Source organism: Barbus barbus, assembly GCF_936440315.1.
Source record: "Barbus barbus genome assembly, chromosome: 14".
Lineage (NCBI taxonomy): Eukaryota > Metazoa > Chordata > Actinopteri > Cypriniformes > Cyprinidae > Barbus > Barbus barbus.
Genome location: NC_136742.1, coordinates 8112326 through 8129281, shown reverse-complemented (window position 1 = coordinate 8129281; position 16956 = coordinate 8112326). Strand labels below are relative to the sequence as shown.

Below are 16956 nucleotides of genomic sequence, written 5' to 3'. Positions count from 1 at the left end.
ACATGACCAATTTCTTCTATGGTTTTCCAGAAACAAGGGGTGGAACTACTTCCCCCCTGGCAAAAATCACCCCACTCTCCCCTATATATGTCAACAAAAAAATATTTATTAGTAACATGAAAATTATCTTTCTTTGGGAGGGTTTGGCTTCGCCATGCTTCCCCGAAGAAGGGGTAGGAATTTGACAGCCTCATTTGACAGAAAGGAAGTGAATACCTTTTTTTTTCTTCTCTTGAAATCCTTTATTTGGTTCTTTGCTTGCATGTCATTTAGATAACATGGATAACATCTAGAAAAATACTTGAAAATTACTATAACCTGCGGCAACTATAGTTGCCCAGTGGGCTTAAATGGGTTAATTGAGCCATAGCTAGTTTCCATCATGACGGTTCTGCAATAACAGGCTGAATGGAATCTCTGTCTTTTACCTTTCAGTCACATTTCCTCAAACTAGAGTTGTGCTGAAAGTCTCTTCAACCACAGACATTATCTAGTATTTGTCTTTAAAGTTATTACAAAATTGGGCAATACTATTTATCTTTCCATTTCACAAGATTTTCAAGTATATTATGTTCAAAATACAATGAACGTTTGTGGCCCACTGAAATACCATTGTAGAAACGAAACCATTTTTTTGTGAAAAAAAAAGTGGAAGCTGGAATGTAATGTCAAGATAGATATACAGCACTGAGATAAAATGTTACCACGGACTTCTTCATAGAAACTGTTTTTGGAATATGTTATTTTTAGTTGAATGGTCACTATGCTTAAAAACTAGAGTGCTTTGCCAAACATCTTCCACCATCCAACTGTCCATTGTTTGCAGATGGCAAGGTTTTTGTAGCAGAGGTAGAGTTGTCAGCAGTTATAGCTAACAATGACAGAATCAAGCCGGACTGAAGTCTTGTTTGAAATGTTAATATTGCTATACATTTACCAACTGGAGTAAATGAGTCATAGTGCATCTGACAGCAATTGAGTTGAATTTTCAAGGGAATGATGTTAGAACTCCAGAATAAGCAAGTCATGCTGCATGTTGTTACTCTATAATGTTATACAATTTATTTTTACTTTATATACTCAATGTGGAAGGGTCAAAATAATAAATTGTGAAAGGTAAAATTAACTCTAATTTAAACAAATTGTATTTCTTTTTCTGTTAAATCAAACAATAACTGGTGCATTCCCGGTCACATACCATAACTTCTATAAATTCACATTACACCATATTGGTATAATCTACTTCTGGATTCATTTGCTCTTTGTCATGGAAGCAAACAAAACATTTCTTGGTTACATATTGAATTGACTTCTAAGCTGATAATTTCTGTTTACTAAATGTGATCAGCAACAGAATGTCTTTGTTCTAAAATAGTTTTATCTAATTGTTTTCATTTTGTATCTCTTTGTGGAGTTAAGGCTGAAACTGAAATTAAGTCTGATGTCCCCCAGGGATCAATACTGAGCCCGCTGCTCTTTAGCATTTACATGTTTCATCCTGGCCAGTTTTTAAAGTTGACAACCTGATTTATCATTTTCATAGAGCTTTTCTATTCATTGTACGGTGTTCAGCTTCCCTAAAAAAAGTGACAAAACAGACATTAATTGAACAGTACCAAACAAGCGTGTTTAATTCACAATGACACATTTGACAGAAATATATCAAAAAACATTTCCGCTGGCATGGTACTTTTAAAATCCTCAGTGATACAAACACTCCGTCAGCACATTTATAGTGTAAGCTCATCTTTCCTCTACAGATTTCTAAGAAATTCACTAAACAACTAATAAAGACTAGTAGTAGTATTTCTGTTTTTCATAAATTGCATATTTTCACCAAATGCTAAAGTTTGCAGATATAAATAGTGTTGTGAAGAGCTGATATTATGTTTTTCCCCAATGAAGGCCACTGAGTAGATTGTGCGACACCCCAAATGATGTGTTCAACCCAAACCTACTTCTGTGTATTTCAGAAAGCAACTCCCTGGTCTTTTGGTTTACAAATTTTGCTTGGTTTCTAAAAGCTTTCCATATAACCACAAGTATATTTGGTCATGCACAAATTAATGTTTTCCACAAATCTGAGGAGGTCCTTTCACTTTTTCAACAGCATGGACAAAACATGTCACCCTCCAGCAGTCCCCCCCCAAAAAGTTTTTTAACAGCTTGTTTTGATTGACAACAACAGAACAAACAAGGCATCAGCTTTTATATATATAAAAAAAAAAACAATAAGAGGTTTGTCTAGTTCCTACGCTGACTAGATTCAGTGCTATAACACAGCAGTTTGAATTATAGGCATGGTGAAGTACTGTCGTTGACACATCTTCTGATGTCTAATAAAAGAGATCATCTTACAAAAAAAAAGTAAAAGATTCAACAGCAATCTTTGAATACATCATCTAAAAATACTCTCGGTTAAAGCATAGATCATTTGTTGTGAAAGAAGCAAAAAAATAAAAAAAAAATACTTTTTTTTTTCTTAAACCTCTACTATCATATCTAATCTTAAAAAAAAAAAAAACTTAATTAACAATAACTTAAATGCATAAATCTCTCACAAAATCTCTTACATCTCTCACAAAATTTAAAGTTTGAATATGACTAAGAAAACAAAAAGAATGAAGAATAAAACAGAAAACACATATGGGTAGAAAAAACTGGTCCAGACACTTCTACTTGGTCCATCAGCTGAACGTTGAAATTGCTTGTCGTTGCATTACATCCACAGGAAGGACACAAGTGTCTGATGTCCTGTATGAAGAAAAGCTTTGGCACGGACACACCAATCAGACGATGCAGTAAACACACATGCAGAGGAGGCCAGCCTTGCTCTCCAGCCTATTTATATTGTCTGTATGTTGGTGTGGTATCTGAGATATAGGGCTGTGTGGTGTATGTGTGTTATCATGAGTGTGTTTGGGCTCAGTTCTTCTCACAGCATGGCAGAAATCAGTCAGCTGATCCAATACACACCTGTACCCTTAACGGAACAGAATGTTCTGTGTCTATCCTGCTTCTCGCTCACAATGACGATTCCACCTCCCTAGTCATGACAATGGATTCTGACCTGCTTGTTTCCTCCACAGACTCGCTGATGATCTCCAGAGATGTAGCAGAAGTACTGGTTACCGTTAGGGTTTTGGTTTCACACGATTTATTTGCATCTACAGCTCCATCAGGAGGCTTTGCGGAATCAACGGCGCCACAGCAGAGCTTTGGGGCGCACTGCGTTCTACAGGAGAGCTCGCAGAGCGAAGCGCGAGACTCAGAGTTCACTGTTACGAATTCCGGTTGAATGGTTGTAGCGTGGATGCCCTCGTTGTGGAAAAAGTCCTTGATACGCTTGGCTACATCCATGTAGGATGCAGGGTCATGGCATTTGATGTGCGCAGTGGCGATTATGCGACTGCCCGCCAGCTGCCAGATGTGCAGCTCGTGCACTGCCAACACGCCTTCCAGTTCCCGCAGGCGAGCGTTCAGCTGATGCATGTCGATTTGCTTGGGCACGGTCTGTAGCAGGATAAGTGCAGACTCCTTCAACAACGGGTATGTGGTGTAGAGGAGGATACAAACCATAATGATGCAGAGCGTGGGGTCAAGATAAAGCACCCAACAGGGTCCTGCTATTGTGGTGCTGTTAGTTACTGCACTGCTGAAATTGAGTGAATGGTCTGCGCAATGTTGGCCCACACAAGGGTTCTCGCATATTTTGCCCGGCTCGCATGGATTCCATACCAACATGAAGATGATGGCGTTGATTACCACTATAACCGAGCCAAGAGCGTCGCCCAGCACATGCAGGAAAACACCCCGCATGTTGAGCTGGGATGCAGAGTCGTGTCCATTCTCGAGCTCTTCGTACGGAGCGCTGCCGTTAATGTGCAAATCCAGGCTGTCACTGTGACACATCTCTACGGAGGAGAAAGAAAGCAAGTATGAAAATTCCAAGAAAATCTGCACAAAACAGTAGTTTGTATATTTTCATTGAAATTAATCAGCAGTTATACTTTGCTCCATTTAACTTGGAAAGGCAAACTTTTCAACTTCTGAGGAAATCTGTAACAAATGAGGAAATGTGGGTGTATAAAAGCACTGGAATGCTTCACTATTTGTACAACTTGTTTGTATTCACAGCATTCCAGACAACAGTATGGGACCAGTGTCAAGTGGAATGTGGTGTGGAGTTACATTATTTTTTTTAATGGAGTGAGAAGGGTTTTTTTTTCTTTTTTTGAAAGACTGTGTCTCTGGCTCAAAGTGTGTCTCATGCCAACTAGCAGGGAACAAGTGGAGAATAGAAATTGTGGCTGGAGGAGCGATTACAAAACACTGAGAGGGGATGGGAAACTATTGCCACTCCACTCACATATTCTGTTCCAGACCAGCTTTTAAATATGGGCTGATATTTAGTCAAATGTGATATTGCTTGTGATAGTTCACCCCAAAATACTCAATGTCGTTTCAAATCTGTACAACCTACCTTCTTCTGTGGAACACAAAGGAAGAGATTTAGAACAATGTTTTTAGCCATACAATTAATGCTGATGGAGCCCAAAAACAACATTGGACCCCACTGACTTTCATTATAAAGACAAAAACAGTATTCCACAGCAGAAAGCATAGGCTTGTTCACTCCAAGAATGATAACAATAACTATTAGCATCCACATCATCGCACAATAACACACTGCAGTCATTTCCTGCTTCAAATGCTCAAGCCCTTTTTAAAGTGGATTCTAAAGGTGTGCAATATTAACAACAACAAAACAAAAAAAATATATTTTTTCCCCCGATAACAATATTTTGCCGAGTGTGTTTTTGTGCTGGTTCCTTGGCAGGTTTAGGCCTGTCATGTATATATAAATATACCACTAAAACCGGCAATAGCTGATGACAAGTCCCTGAGTGACTCATTGAATCATTCTTTCAAACGATTCGTTTAGAAACAAAGCAAACGATTGTCTTTATGAATGTATCATTGAATTATTTGACTCAAATGATTTGTTCAAAAACAGATTCATTCAGGAATGAATGCTCTGCCTTTGTTTGGAACTATTTTCGTTAGCGAAACAGGGAAAAGAAAAGATGATATTTAAAATGCATCTCACTTAATATTAACTTCTGGTTTGTTGAACATTTGCGATTGCACTTCCCATATTCGGGAAAACGACACGATTGTGTGATACTGCCTGAATATATCATATCTTCTAAATATTAAAAAACTACAATCCTTAGAGGGATATTTTTTGCTTCCATAACTTGAATTATAGGGATATTCTAATAGGCTTCATCACACAATGAATGCTTTTGGACTCTCGAGACTTGTTTTTTGGGGGGGTCTTTGTAATGTCAGCTCACACACAGATTAACAATTACAATATTATTGTAGAAAATACATTATGCATACCAGTGGACTCCAATTGGCTGTTGATGTGTTTTCATCAACTGAAAACAAAAAACACCAACATGTTCTGATAGTGATTCCAATAAAATCATTGCTCTATGTCATTATAATTGGAGATATAGTGTAGACTTCCCTATTCTCAGAATTATAACAATTATTAAAACTTTATAGTTATTGTTCTTGGTGTGCCAACCAATTTAATGTTCTTTCAAAAGCCTCACTACCAATGTACTGTCAAAATACACAGAATCTTCGGACACGGAGGCCTGTGGGTGATGTAACCCATCTGTTCATCTCTCATGTGATACGACCCATCTGTTCATCTTTCATCTGGAGTGTCTTAAACATGCAAGCAGACAAGGCCTTGGTTGAAATTCCTGTAGATAAGCGGAGTGACTGTTTCAGCTTGTATTTGGAATAAACTACTTTTCTTGAAAGAACGTATCTTGCTACAATTCTGCTGATAAAAACAGATAAAAGCACAGAAAGAAAGTGTTTGCACATGATCTTCACTGGTAATGAGCTGCCATGCCATCCCCTTGTTGTGAGTCCATGGAAACAAAATGTACAAAAACAGATTAATTGATTAAATAGTGTGTGATAATGGACAGGCAAACAGCAGACGGAAAACCTCTAAGGGCCGTGATGACACACCAAGTCATTGGTAAGTTGGTGTTGTCCAATGGCAGGCCATTGTTGAGCATCTGTCAGTTTTTTGCTGCAAGTTCCTCACTGTTTGCACTAGTCAGGTGCCGTCTGCGGCTTTTTGGCTGATGGAGCATGTTGAACTGGTGTTGGTGAGGACGATCACTCTGATTGGCTGTTTAGCTTAGCGATGCACGAAAAGGAATACAGAAGTGGGCAACCGTTTCTCATTATTTATCCTTATTTTCACCTCCTGTTCTTCCTTTCTTCTTCTACAAGAACAAGGGCTAATAAAGCCAGTTCCATTTGCATCTTAAGATGTATTTTAATAAAAAAAACAAGTTCATATGCAGTATGCGAGAAAATAACGTAAACAGTAGCTAGCACGGTTTATGGTTTGTACATCCACAGTTCTACTTCTGGTTTCCCATTTTGAAATACGAATACAGACTACTGCCACCAGCTGGAACAGATAGCTGTTTCCTATAATGCAGGCACAGAAGGTATGCGCTAGTTGGCTGTTGGTGTAGGCATAGTTAGCCTCTGCAGCGTGTTCAAATACAACTTACTGGTCCAGATGCAGACGGGACAGCAACACAATCACCGACAGTTCTTTAATGTTGGCTTGGTGCGCACAGCCGGGCCGGTTGGTGCTCTTTTTTTCGTTGTCTTATTTTCTCCATCACGTTTTAATCATCATCATAAATCATTTGAAAGCTTAAAACCTCAAAATTCATACTGTGAAAACCATTTTGAAATCGGACATTGCGTTATCATGGAAATGTTACTTTAAAACCTTTTAGCAGACTCCTCCCCCTTAGTGGGCGGTGTCAAGTGCCATATTGCATAATGTATTAGGGTCTTTTAGAATCAAAACTTTTTATAATCTTGACTAAATTAATATTGTCGGAAAGGTCTGAATCTCAAGATTCCATATTTGCTGGCTATTTTGTGATAGATGTAATACAAGACATTTGTGACAGAAAAATGCATAAACAAATTTCACTGGAGTTTGGATAGCTGTTTGTGGTGTAACACCCAAATGAAAATTATTTTTATATCAGCTTCAAATTTGCAACATAACTTTAGACATTATTAGGCTTTAATTTCATTTATTATTTTGGATTAAAAAGAGATTTTTTTTTTTAAATTTTATTAGGAAAAAAAAAGGTACAGTGCATTTTCTTAAAAGTAAACTTAAACTTCTATAAATCTTTGATACTTTAATATTAAATGGTTCCACTTCTGCAATAATCTGCAGACTGTCTTAAAAAAACAAGTCCAACCATAAGTCTGTATTCATGAATTATAACAATTTAAGTTTGGATTTACTTTCACATTTATGTTCAAAATGGGGGGTGACCCTTAAGGGGTAAAGAAACTGAACTGTTAGCTGACCACCTATGTGGCTTAGTTTCAAAGCTATTTTTGCCAGTCCTCAAACAAAGCCCAGAACTGTGACCAGAGTTACGACCAGCGTGATCAGTGATCATGTCCAACAGCATTGTGACCCCACATTCCTACACAATCTTAATAAAGTACCAATCTCTGCATTTATCTACAAAACAAAAATCAAATCAGTGACAGCTAATACAAAATCACCACATAACTGTATGTTACCAGAAACCATAGTTTAATTTAGCTAAGTAAACCCTGCTAAAAACCTGGTTGACCTTCAGGCTGGTTTTAGAGGAGTTTTGACCCCTTATTTAGCTGACAGGCTGAACATCAGCTTGACCAGCATAGGTCGGTTTTAGGCTGTTGTTGTTTTTCAGCAGGGAACCCACTTAAACATTTGTGCATAATTAAGACATTTATGTCATCTTACAGGCATAGTTTATCCAAAAATGTCAATTCGGTCATCCTTCGCTCACCTTAATGTCATTCCAGAGCACTAAAGTTAAACAGTTCTGGTTACCACTCTTTAAACGAACTCAGATGATTCCTGGTAACTAGTGCTACCTCTGACTTCTACTGTACCCCACGAAGAAACCTCTCAAAATAAAGTCATACAGGTTTGAAATGACAGGAGGGTGTATAAATGATGACATATGACATTTTGAGCTGAACAATCGCTTCATCTTAATGAGTTTGTTGCCAATGGTTGCATATTAACAAACGTGTCCAACAAGAAACACGAGCCCCAAGAGGAAAGTTTTGCACACGTTTCTCCCGTTACACCATCCTACTTTAACCTGATTAATACATACCCGATCCCGCTTGTTTTGTAGAATTAAGAATATCTATCTAGTGATCATATGAAAGTTTTAATGACACAAACCCGATTTACCGGCTCTGTTCCTGTCCGGATTAACGTTCTGATTCCCGACCAGATTATTGGTCTCCTCGCCCGCGGTCCGACTATCCTCCAGCGTCTCACACCGGCGCACCTTCCCGTTCTTGTGCTTTTTGTGTCCCCCGTGGCTATGTCCTCCGTGGGAATGGCCGTGTCCGCCGCCTCCGGCGTGCCCATGAAAGAGACAGAGCCCAAGCAGGTTGATCAGCAGTCCCGCAGCCCCCACCCCAATCACCACCTCGGGCTTCTCGATCTCATGGGGCTCGGTGAAGCGCTCGATGGCCTCCAGGATGATGGTGAAGCAGAGCGCGGTGAGGAACACGGCGTTGACCAGCGCGCCCATCACCTCGGCCCGGATCCATCCGAACGTGTTTTTATTGGTGGACTGGGTCTGCTCCGCGAAACGCACGGCCACCAGAGCCACGAGCAGCGCGATCACGTCCGACAGCATATGAAAGGAGTCCGACAGCATCGCTAGAGAAGACGTGATCCGGCTCACCACCACCTCCACGATGAAAAAGCCGAAGGTGAGCGACAGCATGCAGAGCAGACGAACCCGGTTCGGCGCGCAGGCCATGATTCCGCCGCGAGACGAACAAAGCTGTAAACGAACACGACACCGCTTCGGGTTAAAATCCCATAACTGAACTCGTTCACGCCGACAGACGGTAAACGACTCTTTGATCCGGTTTTTATGCTCGTCTTCTCTCTACTGTCTGCAGACGGCTGAAACTTTGCACCCGGACCGGCGAACTTTCCACACGGAACACGCTCAGCATCAGGCCACGCCCACACTCGCCTGCGATTGGCTGATCGCTTGAGAGCGAGGAAAATTTACTCGTTCCAGAAAAAGCGAAGAACTGCACTAAATTCAAACCCCTTGTTCAAATACCCACACTTCCCTGATACACTTCTCCTTGACGTCTGCAGGACATTTTTTTTTTTTTTTTTAAATGAGTTTGCGCTCATCTGCAAGACGTCTATTGGACGTTTCCTTTTAGATCTCAAACATGTTTATGATTTATTATGCATGTAAACTAGCATCTTACATCTCAAGTGGCCAAGATGCAAGTGTGGGTATTTGGACAAGGCAAGAGTATCCCTCAAGCCATGATATCACACATACATCTGCAAGATGTCTGTTAAATATCTCGATCTGGAAAGCATCTGCGGTGTACAAACATAAACATCTTAAAGACATCTAATATGCATCTATTTGACATCGGATAGGAAACGTCCTACAGACATATTGCAGATGAGCAAAGACTAAAACATATGTCTTGCAGATGTAAATGTAGACTTTAAATGGTCGTCTCCGTAAACCTGAAATGTTGGCTATTACGCTTACGAAGCCCAAAACAGCAATTATTTTCAATGAATACAAATAAAACCGATATTATCAACCCTTTATTCTAATAAAACAGTATATCCAAATAAAACATTAATCCCAGTAATAAAACATCTATAAAATGACAATACAACACATTATCTTTGATAAAATAATCCAGTGTGATGACTACAAATAAAGTGTTGTTCCACCGTACTGTACAAATGCTGCAGCAAATAAATAAAAGCAGAAATCTTATTTCCTAATGTACACAACATTAAAAACAATATTTCTCACTTGATCGGACTAATGTACCACTTTCAGTAGTACATTGTGGTTCATGGTTAGCGGATGCCCTGCTTTTCTCTGGGCTTTGGTGAATAAATCTTTTCTTCTTCACCAAGAGCCTGTATACGCATGTTAGCCAATTGATGCCTCTTTACAAGACAATGCTCTTGAGGTTTAGCGATCAGTCTGCTCTCAGGTCTGCTGTTCTCCTTGCCATCTCCTGCAAAGTGAACCCTCTTCTTTCCCGGAGAGATGTTCTCTTCATTCTCTGTCAAAAACAGAATTATGTCATTCTCATGCTTTAAAGGTATAAGTATAAGGATCTGTAACCCAAATAATGTTGGCTAAAAAGACTAAATTCAGTCATGCTTTCCTTGTTGCTGCACACTGCCTTCCTTCACAAGTGTTGTTTGTTAGCCTCATTACTGTCAGACTTTCAAAATCTTTCATCACTTGAACTGAGATTATAATAATTTAATTTAAAAGCACAGCCACCACAAATCAGACATTAGCACCTCTTGAGATTGTTCTGAGGTTAAATACAGATTTAAAGTCATAAGAAATAGTTTAATAGCTATGATATCATTTTTGAAATCAAATTTTTACATAGCTATATGGGAAACACTGGCATCTCACGATGCCTTAGAAAAAAACAGTTAATCTTAAAAAAAATAAATAAAGCATATACATAAACACAAATAGGAAATAAAACAGTTATCAAATTCTGTCTAAAACTCCTGAAATACTGGTGTCTCATTTAAGAGCGGTCAATGCAATTTGGGAAAGAAATCAATTGAATATGTGTGTGTGTATGTGTGAAATTATTCAGATGTAACCCCATTTGAAATGGTTACCATTTTCATAAGTAGCTGTAATTTAATTCCACATCTTTTTCTCAGTAAATTTAACGGATTAAAGATACATTTATTTTGTAATTAAATTATGTAATGCTGATACATGTTATTCTAAACGTTTGACCAGTAGCTTATGTAAACAAATACCAGGCACTAACACTGAGCATTGAAATTACACTGAAAGCACTGAAATAAGACCAAACAAAACAACAAAAAATACATGTTCAATCATCTTAACAGCATTACGGTTTCATACCTGTGTCACTGGCACCGAGTAGAGATAGCACCCTCTGCTGTCGGATCAAATTATATGCCTTCAACAAGCTCTCAGCTCTGTCAGAGAACAATTACAACATTAACATTACCATATGTGAACTTGTGCTCAGTAGCTGTAGCTAGTTGTGCAGCGCATGACTGATGTTTAATGCATTCACGTGACCACTTCAGCAAAGAAGGCTATATTTGTACCTAGCCAGCTTTTCATTTGATTGCTGCTCTCGGACACACAGCTCCTGTTCCCTTTCTGGGGGAGAAAAAAGAGAGAGAGAAAAAGGTTAAACACAAGGTCTTGCCCATTAGCAGCATTTAAAGGGTTAATTCACCTAAAATGATCATTCTGACAATTTACTCATTGTCATGTAATTCCAAACCCACAAGACTTTAGTTTAACTTCATAACACAAATCAAGATTGTTTTTTAATAAAAACCTAGAGAGATTTCTGGCCCACTGTAAGCCAATGCAACCAAAATTTGGTGAAATGCACGGTAAAAGTAAACTATATGAATTCTGAAGAGACACTATCACTTTATTTAAAGGTGGGGTAAGCGATTTCTGGAAGCCAATGTTGATATTTGAAATCACCAAAACAAACACGCCCCTATTTTGATAGCTCCGCCCCACACATACGTAGCCTACGCAACCCAGGCAATGATTAGCTCTGTGAAACAAAGCAAAACCAATGTTACACCGTGTCTACACCGGACACAAGCAGCACGCCAAAATACCATAGAAGTCATTATAATCAGTGATGCTGTCTAGTGTAGGCAGACTTTAGCTGTTGTGGTGCGGCGTGTCCGGTGTAGACACGGTGTTACTCACCTATCGAGAAGAAACAAAGCAACCTCGGCGTCCGATCGCAGGCCTTCTGCTCCTTGAGTTCTCTCCAGCGCTGGAAAGCTGATCCGATATTTAAACGGGTCCTACTTCTTGCCTTATCGTTCCGCAGACATTTTTCTCTTATGTTTTTTATTCGCCATCTCTATCTTTCTGTCGCTCGGCTCGGCTGTTCACTGAACGCTCTCTCTCCTCCACATCATGAATAGACAAGCCCCTTACTGCTGATTGGTTACAAGTTTGTTTTGGTACTCAGCCCCGACTCAGTTTTCTAAAGCATTTTTGAAAAATTACATACCCCACCTTTAATAACAGAATTTAGACTTTTCATAAAAAATGATCAATGCACATACATAGAGCGCATCAAATTTGATAAACGGAATTTCAAATGTACTTGCTTGACACACAAAAAACGAAGAGGTTTGTTTTTCGTATGTTAAGAAAGCATGTTTAACCACATATCTTCAGTTGTGTTTTGAAGGTTAACAAAAGCATTATGGGTTTAGAATGATGACAACTGATGTTTTTTATTGAATTTTTGAAATGATCCCTATTTATTTGTAAAACCTTATTTTCATATGGGGTTTTGTATCCCACTGTTTATCACCTGCCCAACTGGGAATGGCAGGCAGATGTTAGTTTCAGGTGTAAAGAGGCCTAATAAAACAGTAGATTTACGCTCTAGTCTTTGCTCTCGCTCTTTGAGAGCCTGTTCACGCTCGCGTAGAATCTGCTCCTTCAGCCGCAGCTCTGCTAGAAGCGACGGCTCTGGATGTTTGGGCTGCTCTACATCTACTGATCTGCGCCGCTGCTTCTCCTGAAGCCTCTTCTGCTCCTGGCCTACATAGCCCGAGATCAAGCTGTTCTGCAGAATGGACTCCACTGAGGGCCTCAGATAGTCCTAACAAAACAGCCAGCCAGAATGTGACAAAACAGCACACAAGGCAATGCGAATGGAAAAGCCTAATTGAGATTTTGAAATTCTAACAATAACAGATTGTATACAGAATGCATTTTTGCGTAAAAAAAAAAAGAGAGCAGGGCAATCTAACAAGGTCAAGATGCATGTTTTTTAGTAAAAGCTGATTTTTTTTCTCTTGATCACCACATTCAACCAGCACATTTTACATAGAATATCACTGGGAAAGCTGTGCAGTGGAACACAAGAACGCATTCTGTGTGAACGGCCCTGTTGAACTTTTTGTCAGGCCTGCTATTTCCAATGTTCAATTAAAATCTTACAATTCTTTTTTTTCATCACTAAGTCACACAACTGACCAACAGTGGCAATTCACCAAGTGTTTAATCAGTTAACAGTGACCTCTTCTGCTGTATACTTGCATTGTTATACTATTAACTTGACCCTTGGAATTGGCCCTTGGCCTTCTGACAAAAGTTCTATCAAAAAATTTTCTTCTGACAAAACTTAACTTACCTTTAAGTTGAGCATTTTTGACAGAATTGTGTTCAGATCATCAGAGTATCTGTATGGGATTCTTCTGAACTTCCCTTCTCTGATTTTTCCAGCCAGTTCTGTTTGGTTGTATGCTGTAAATGGGGGACTGGGGGAGAGAGAGAGATGGGTATTTAGGATTGAATATGAATATAACTAACTATTTTGTATAATCACACAACCAGCTTGTATGTAACTTAGGTCAGTGTAATCATAGTAAAAATATAAGGACAATAACATGTATACTTACGATAAAGCACATAGTTCATAGAGTAAACATCCCAAAGACCATATATCTGATTTTTCATTGTAGGACATGCGGTTAATTTGTTCCTGTGAATACAAAAGGGGAACATATGAATAAAACTGAGACTAAAGTCTTGGCAGTAAGAATATGATGAAACTATGGCACAAGTAATTAGTTAAGCAATGCATGCCAAGACAAGATCATTTAACAACAATTTCTCTGCATTTTGAAACTTTAGTTAACCTAATGTTTAGTTAAGGGTAGCGAACTAATGTAGCAATAACGTAACTTACAATCTTCATAGCTATCGCAACAGCAGCCTCGCGTAAAACAAAACAAACAAACAAAAAAAACAGCAGCCTCACACGGTAATCACCATTTAAACTGGAACACCATCATTTAAAGCAGATACAAATGCATTCCCTCCGAAATATGGACAGTTGCCTGCAGCGTCTAAAAGTTAGGCTTCAGGAGTGAGATTGGTTGGATGAGGGAAGGAACGTTAAGGTAAGCCAATCAGAGGCAGAGTAGGGCGTGTCCATTCCTTTGACAACAGGGGAAAAAAACAGTAGCCCCTCAAGGCAGAACAAATCCAGGGGGCGTGGTTGGATCCACATCTAGTGGGTGGAGATTGGTAGGTTTAGGGGTGGGGATGGGTGGGTTTAGGGATCAGGGGGTGGAGACAGGTAGGTTTAGGTAAACATAAGGTGGGAGGAGTTGGATCTAGATCCAACCACACCCACCGGATCTTGTGTTCTGCAGTGAGGACCATCTCGAAAAAAATGCTACAGGTGACGTGACAGATGACTCGCAGATACGACGACACCCCCCAATTTTTCAAAGTTTAATAAAGATTAATAAAGTACAACTTACAAGAAAATATCATTTCAACCTTTCAACTTGATTTCATGTTTAATTCAATGTTGCTTCCTATGTCTTTTTAATTATTTGTGAAATTTACATGCAATTTCTGAGTGAAAATTTTTCAACTTAAAAAACAAAAATCAGTGTAGCGGTTTGGAATGACTTTAGGTTAAATAAATTATTTTTCAGTTATGGGCGCCCACTTCCCTCATCACAATCCCAGTGATCTCTATCTTCTCTCTTTTAAACACATTTAAATGAAAGATGAAAGACGCTTACAGGCGACATGTAATATGGAGTTCCAACAAATGTTTTAGCAAAGCTTGTATCATGGTTCAGTATCCGGGCTAAACCAAAATCGCCAAGCTTCACATTCTGTTTGACATCCAAAAAGATGTTTGCGGGTTTCAGGTCACGGTGCAGTACTGTACTGCTGCCGTTACTTCTACCATGGCACTCTTTTAATGCCAGGGACAACTGTGCCATCACACGCAGGATGAATACTTCTTCCAGGTATCGTCTGCAAAGGCAATGGAGAAGAGACAAACATTGCAGGAAAACAGCTTAAACAACAAAATAACAGTAGCAGGGTTTCTGCAGGTTTTATGGAGGTAAATTTAAGACTTTTTAAGACCAAGAGAAGAAAATTTAAACTAATAAATTTATTGGAACACAGTATGTCAATATGTTCTCTAAATGTAATCTTTGAAGTGTTGCTAATACCTCTTCATATCGATCTTCCTTACTTTTTAATATACTTAACAAAAATTAGCTTGAGGCTTGAATAGTCTCAGTTTTTATCTAATCAAGGCAAAAGTCTAAAGATTTTTTAAATCCAGATACATTTACTTGAGAAGAGAAATGATAAGTCTTGTTTTCTGTGAAAATGATTAAAATTGAGTTTATGAAAATAACAAATATCTGCAAGTGGACTTAAGAAAAACGTCTTTAAACAAGTTTTGATTCACAGATATTTGCTCTTATTTTAAACAAACTCATTTTGTATTTAAGACCTTAAGGGTGAGTTAAGACTTGAAGACCTTTCTTTGATGCATCTGTTGATGAGACTGGCGAGATCTCCACCCTCACAGTACTCCATCACTATATATAATGTTGTGTTCGTCCTATCTATAATTCTGTCATAGTATCGGACGATATTTGGGTGCTTCAGCTCACGGAGCAAATTGACCTCCGACACCAGCATCTGCTTCTCTGCCTCGGCCATGCTGCCATAGTCCAGCACCTTCCAAACCAGGATCTAAGGAGATCAGAAGACATGGTCCAAATGAACCAACGGGAAGAGACACCAATAACTACAATGTGATAATTCACAGTACCTTCACTTAACTATGAATTGTATTGCACCAGATCACAAAATGTCACCGCATCTAAAGACAAATGTTACACTATGTACTATATAATATGAACACATTCAAAACCTTTCCATCTGATTTCCTCCTGATTCTCTGGCATTTCCCATAAGATCCACATCCTATGGTGAGCATCACCTCATAGTCTTCAGTTGTGGATGGCATCATGTACACAGCAGACTTCAGACTAATAACACAACAGAGCTCGTTACCTTACTGACAAACACAACAGGATTCATTCATTCAGTTCACTCACCGTAATTCATTCACTTCTCGTCCTTTGTGCTTAACTTCCGGTGTCTTGTATTGTTTTGTATGTGTTTTAGCTTTAAAAAAGTTAGCTTCTTGTTTGTGTTGACGAGCAAGACGATTTTCAAACGTGCGCACAAACGCTGGATTCTGATTGGCTGGACTTGATCGTTGGCGGTGATCTCATTGGTCCGTGTGAGGACGCAGCTTGCACGTTGCCAAGCGCTTGAAGAACCGCGGGAACAGAGTATTTCTTAAAGGGACAGCGCGAGAGAGAGCTGCGTGTAAAGAGTAAACATTGAACTGTTAAGTTTTAAAACGGATATTATTGACGGAACCTTATTTACGTAGCCCGCATTTCGTTAAGTGTAGTGTGTTGTTGCTTGTAGTATCTGCTTTTAAATATAATAACAGGTAAACCTACAATAAAGTAAGGATGCATCATGCTTTCTGCAGCCGCTATACTTACTATAGACTTTTCCTCAGCAATGTCCAAAAAAAGAAAAATGGACGATGCCATCGCTGGGAAATCAACAGAACAAGCCAAGGTTGAGAAAACAGTTCAATGTCCAAGAGTAAAGAGAGGGTCAGAAACATATGATAGTCCTTAAGCAAAAACTGTCCAAGGAGTGCTGCACTGATGGCTAGGGAGAATTACTACAAGGAATTTGTTCCCAAATCTTGTATGTTGCCTAAAACTGTTCTTGAATACAGAACACCAGAGACTCTGCAACTACCCCCCAAAGAGCTTGCAGAGCTGTGCCAGGATTTCCAGTTAGAAGAGGTTACCCCTTCTCAGGTACAGGCTGTAGAGAAGGCAACTCGAAGCCAGGGTGCGACAAA

The 16956-nt window shown here is 39.2% G+C and overlaps 2 protein-coding genes across 5 annotated transcripts; both read right to left on the bottom strand.

Moving 5' to 3' along the window:
* Nucleotides 1-1609: 1609 nt before the first annotated feature.
* LOC306880423 (proton-coupled zinc antiporter SLC30A1-like) lies at nucleotides 1610-9148 on the bottom strand. 2 transcript variants are annotated; one of them, XM_079433914.1, is made up of 2 exons: nucleotides 8333-9148; nucleotides 1610-3914 (listed from the first exon to the last, which is right to left on the bottom strand). In XM_079433914.1, the coding sequence occupies exons 1-2, from the start codon at nucleotides 8922-8924 to the stop codon at nucleotides 3025-3027; spliced, it is 1482 nt and encodes a 493-aa protein (XP_079290040.1). In that variant the 5' UTR covers nucleotides 8925-9148; the 3' UTR covers nucleotides 1610-3024. The 2 variants fall into 2 exon arrangements, with proteins under 2 accessions (XP_079290040.1, XP_079290041.1); XM_079433915.1 differs by having other exon boundaries at nucleotides 8342-9148.
* Nucleotides 9149-9738: 590 nt separating this feature from the next.
* Nucleotides 9739-16269, bottom strand: nek2 (NIMA-related kinase 2). 3 transcript variants are annotated; one of them, XM_079433918.1, is made up of 10 exons: nucleotides 16121-16269; nucleotides 15934-16051; nucleotides 15684-15752; nucleotides 14774-15014; nucleotides 13634-13716; nucleotides 13366-13492; nucleotides 12609-12831; nucleotides 11285-11339; nucleotides 11073-11149; nucleotides 9739-10230 (listed from the first exon to the last, which is right to left on the bottom strand). In XM_079433918.1, exons 2-10 carry the CDS (start codon nucleotides 15972-15974, stop codon nucleotides 10019-10021), a joined length of 1128 nt encoding a protein of 375 aa, XP_079290044.1. In that variant the 5' UTR covers nucleotides 15975-16051; nucleotides 16121-16269; the 3' UTR covers nucleotides 9739-10018. The 3 variants fall into 3 exon arrangements, with proteins under 3 accessions (XP_079290044.1, XP_079290042.1, XP_079290043.1); XM_079433916.1 differs by having other exon boundaries at nucleotides 15535-15752; nucleotides 16121-16263; XM_079433917.1 differs by having other exon boundaries at nucleotides 15671-15752; nucleotides 16121-16245.
* Nucleotides 16270-16956: the final 687 nt, after the last annotated feature.

Coding starts and splice junctions, on each gene's coding strand:
- nek2 (XM_079433916.1), bottom strand. CDS start 16,032: ATGATGCCATCCACAACTGAAGACTATGAGGTGATGCTCACCATAGGA. Junction 15,015..15,534: donor AACAGATGCATCAAAGAAAG/GTCTTCAAGTCT, acceptor TTGCCTTTGCAG/ACGATACCTGGAAGAAGTAT. Junction 13,717..14,773: donor CTCCATATTACATGTCGCCT/GTAAGCGTCTTT, acceptor TTGTATTCACAG/GAACAAATTAACCGCATGTC.
- LOC306880423 (XM_079433914.1), bottom strand. CDS start 8,924: ATGGCCTGCGCGCCGAACCGGGTTCGTCTGCTCTGCATGCTGTCGCTC. Junction 3,915..8,332: donor GAACAGAGCCGGTAAATCGG/GTTTGTGTCATT, acceptor TCTCCTCCGTAG/AGATGTGTCACAGTGACAGC.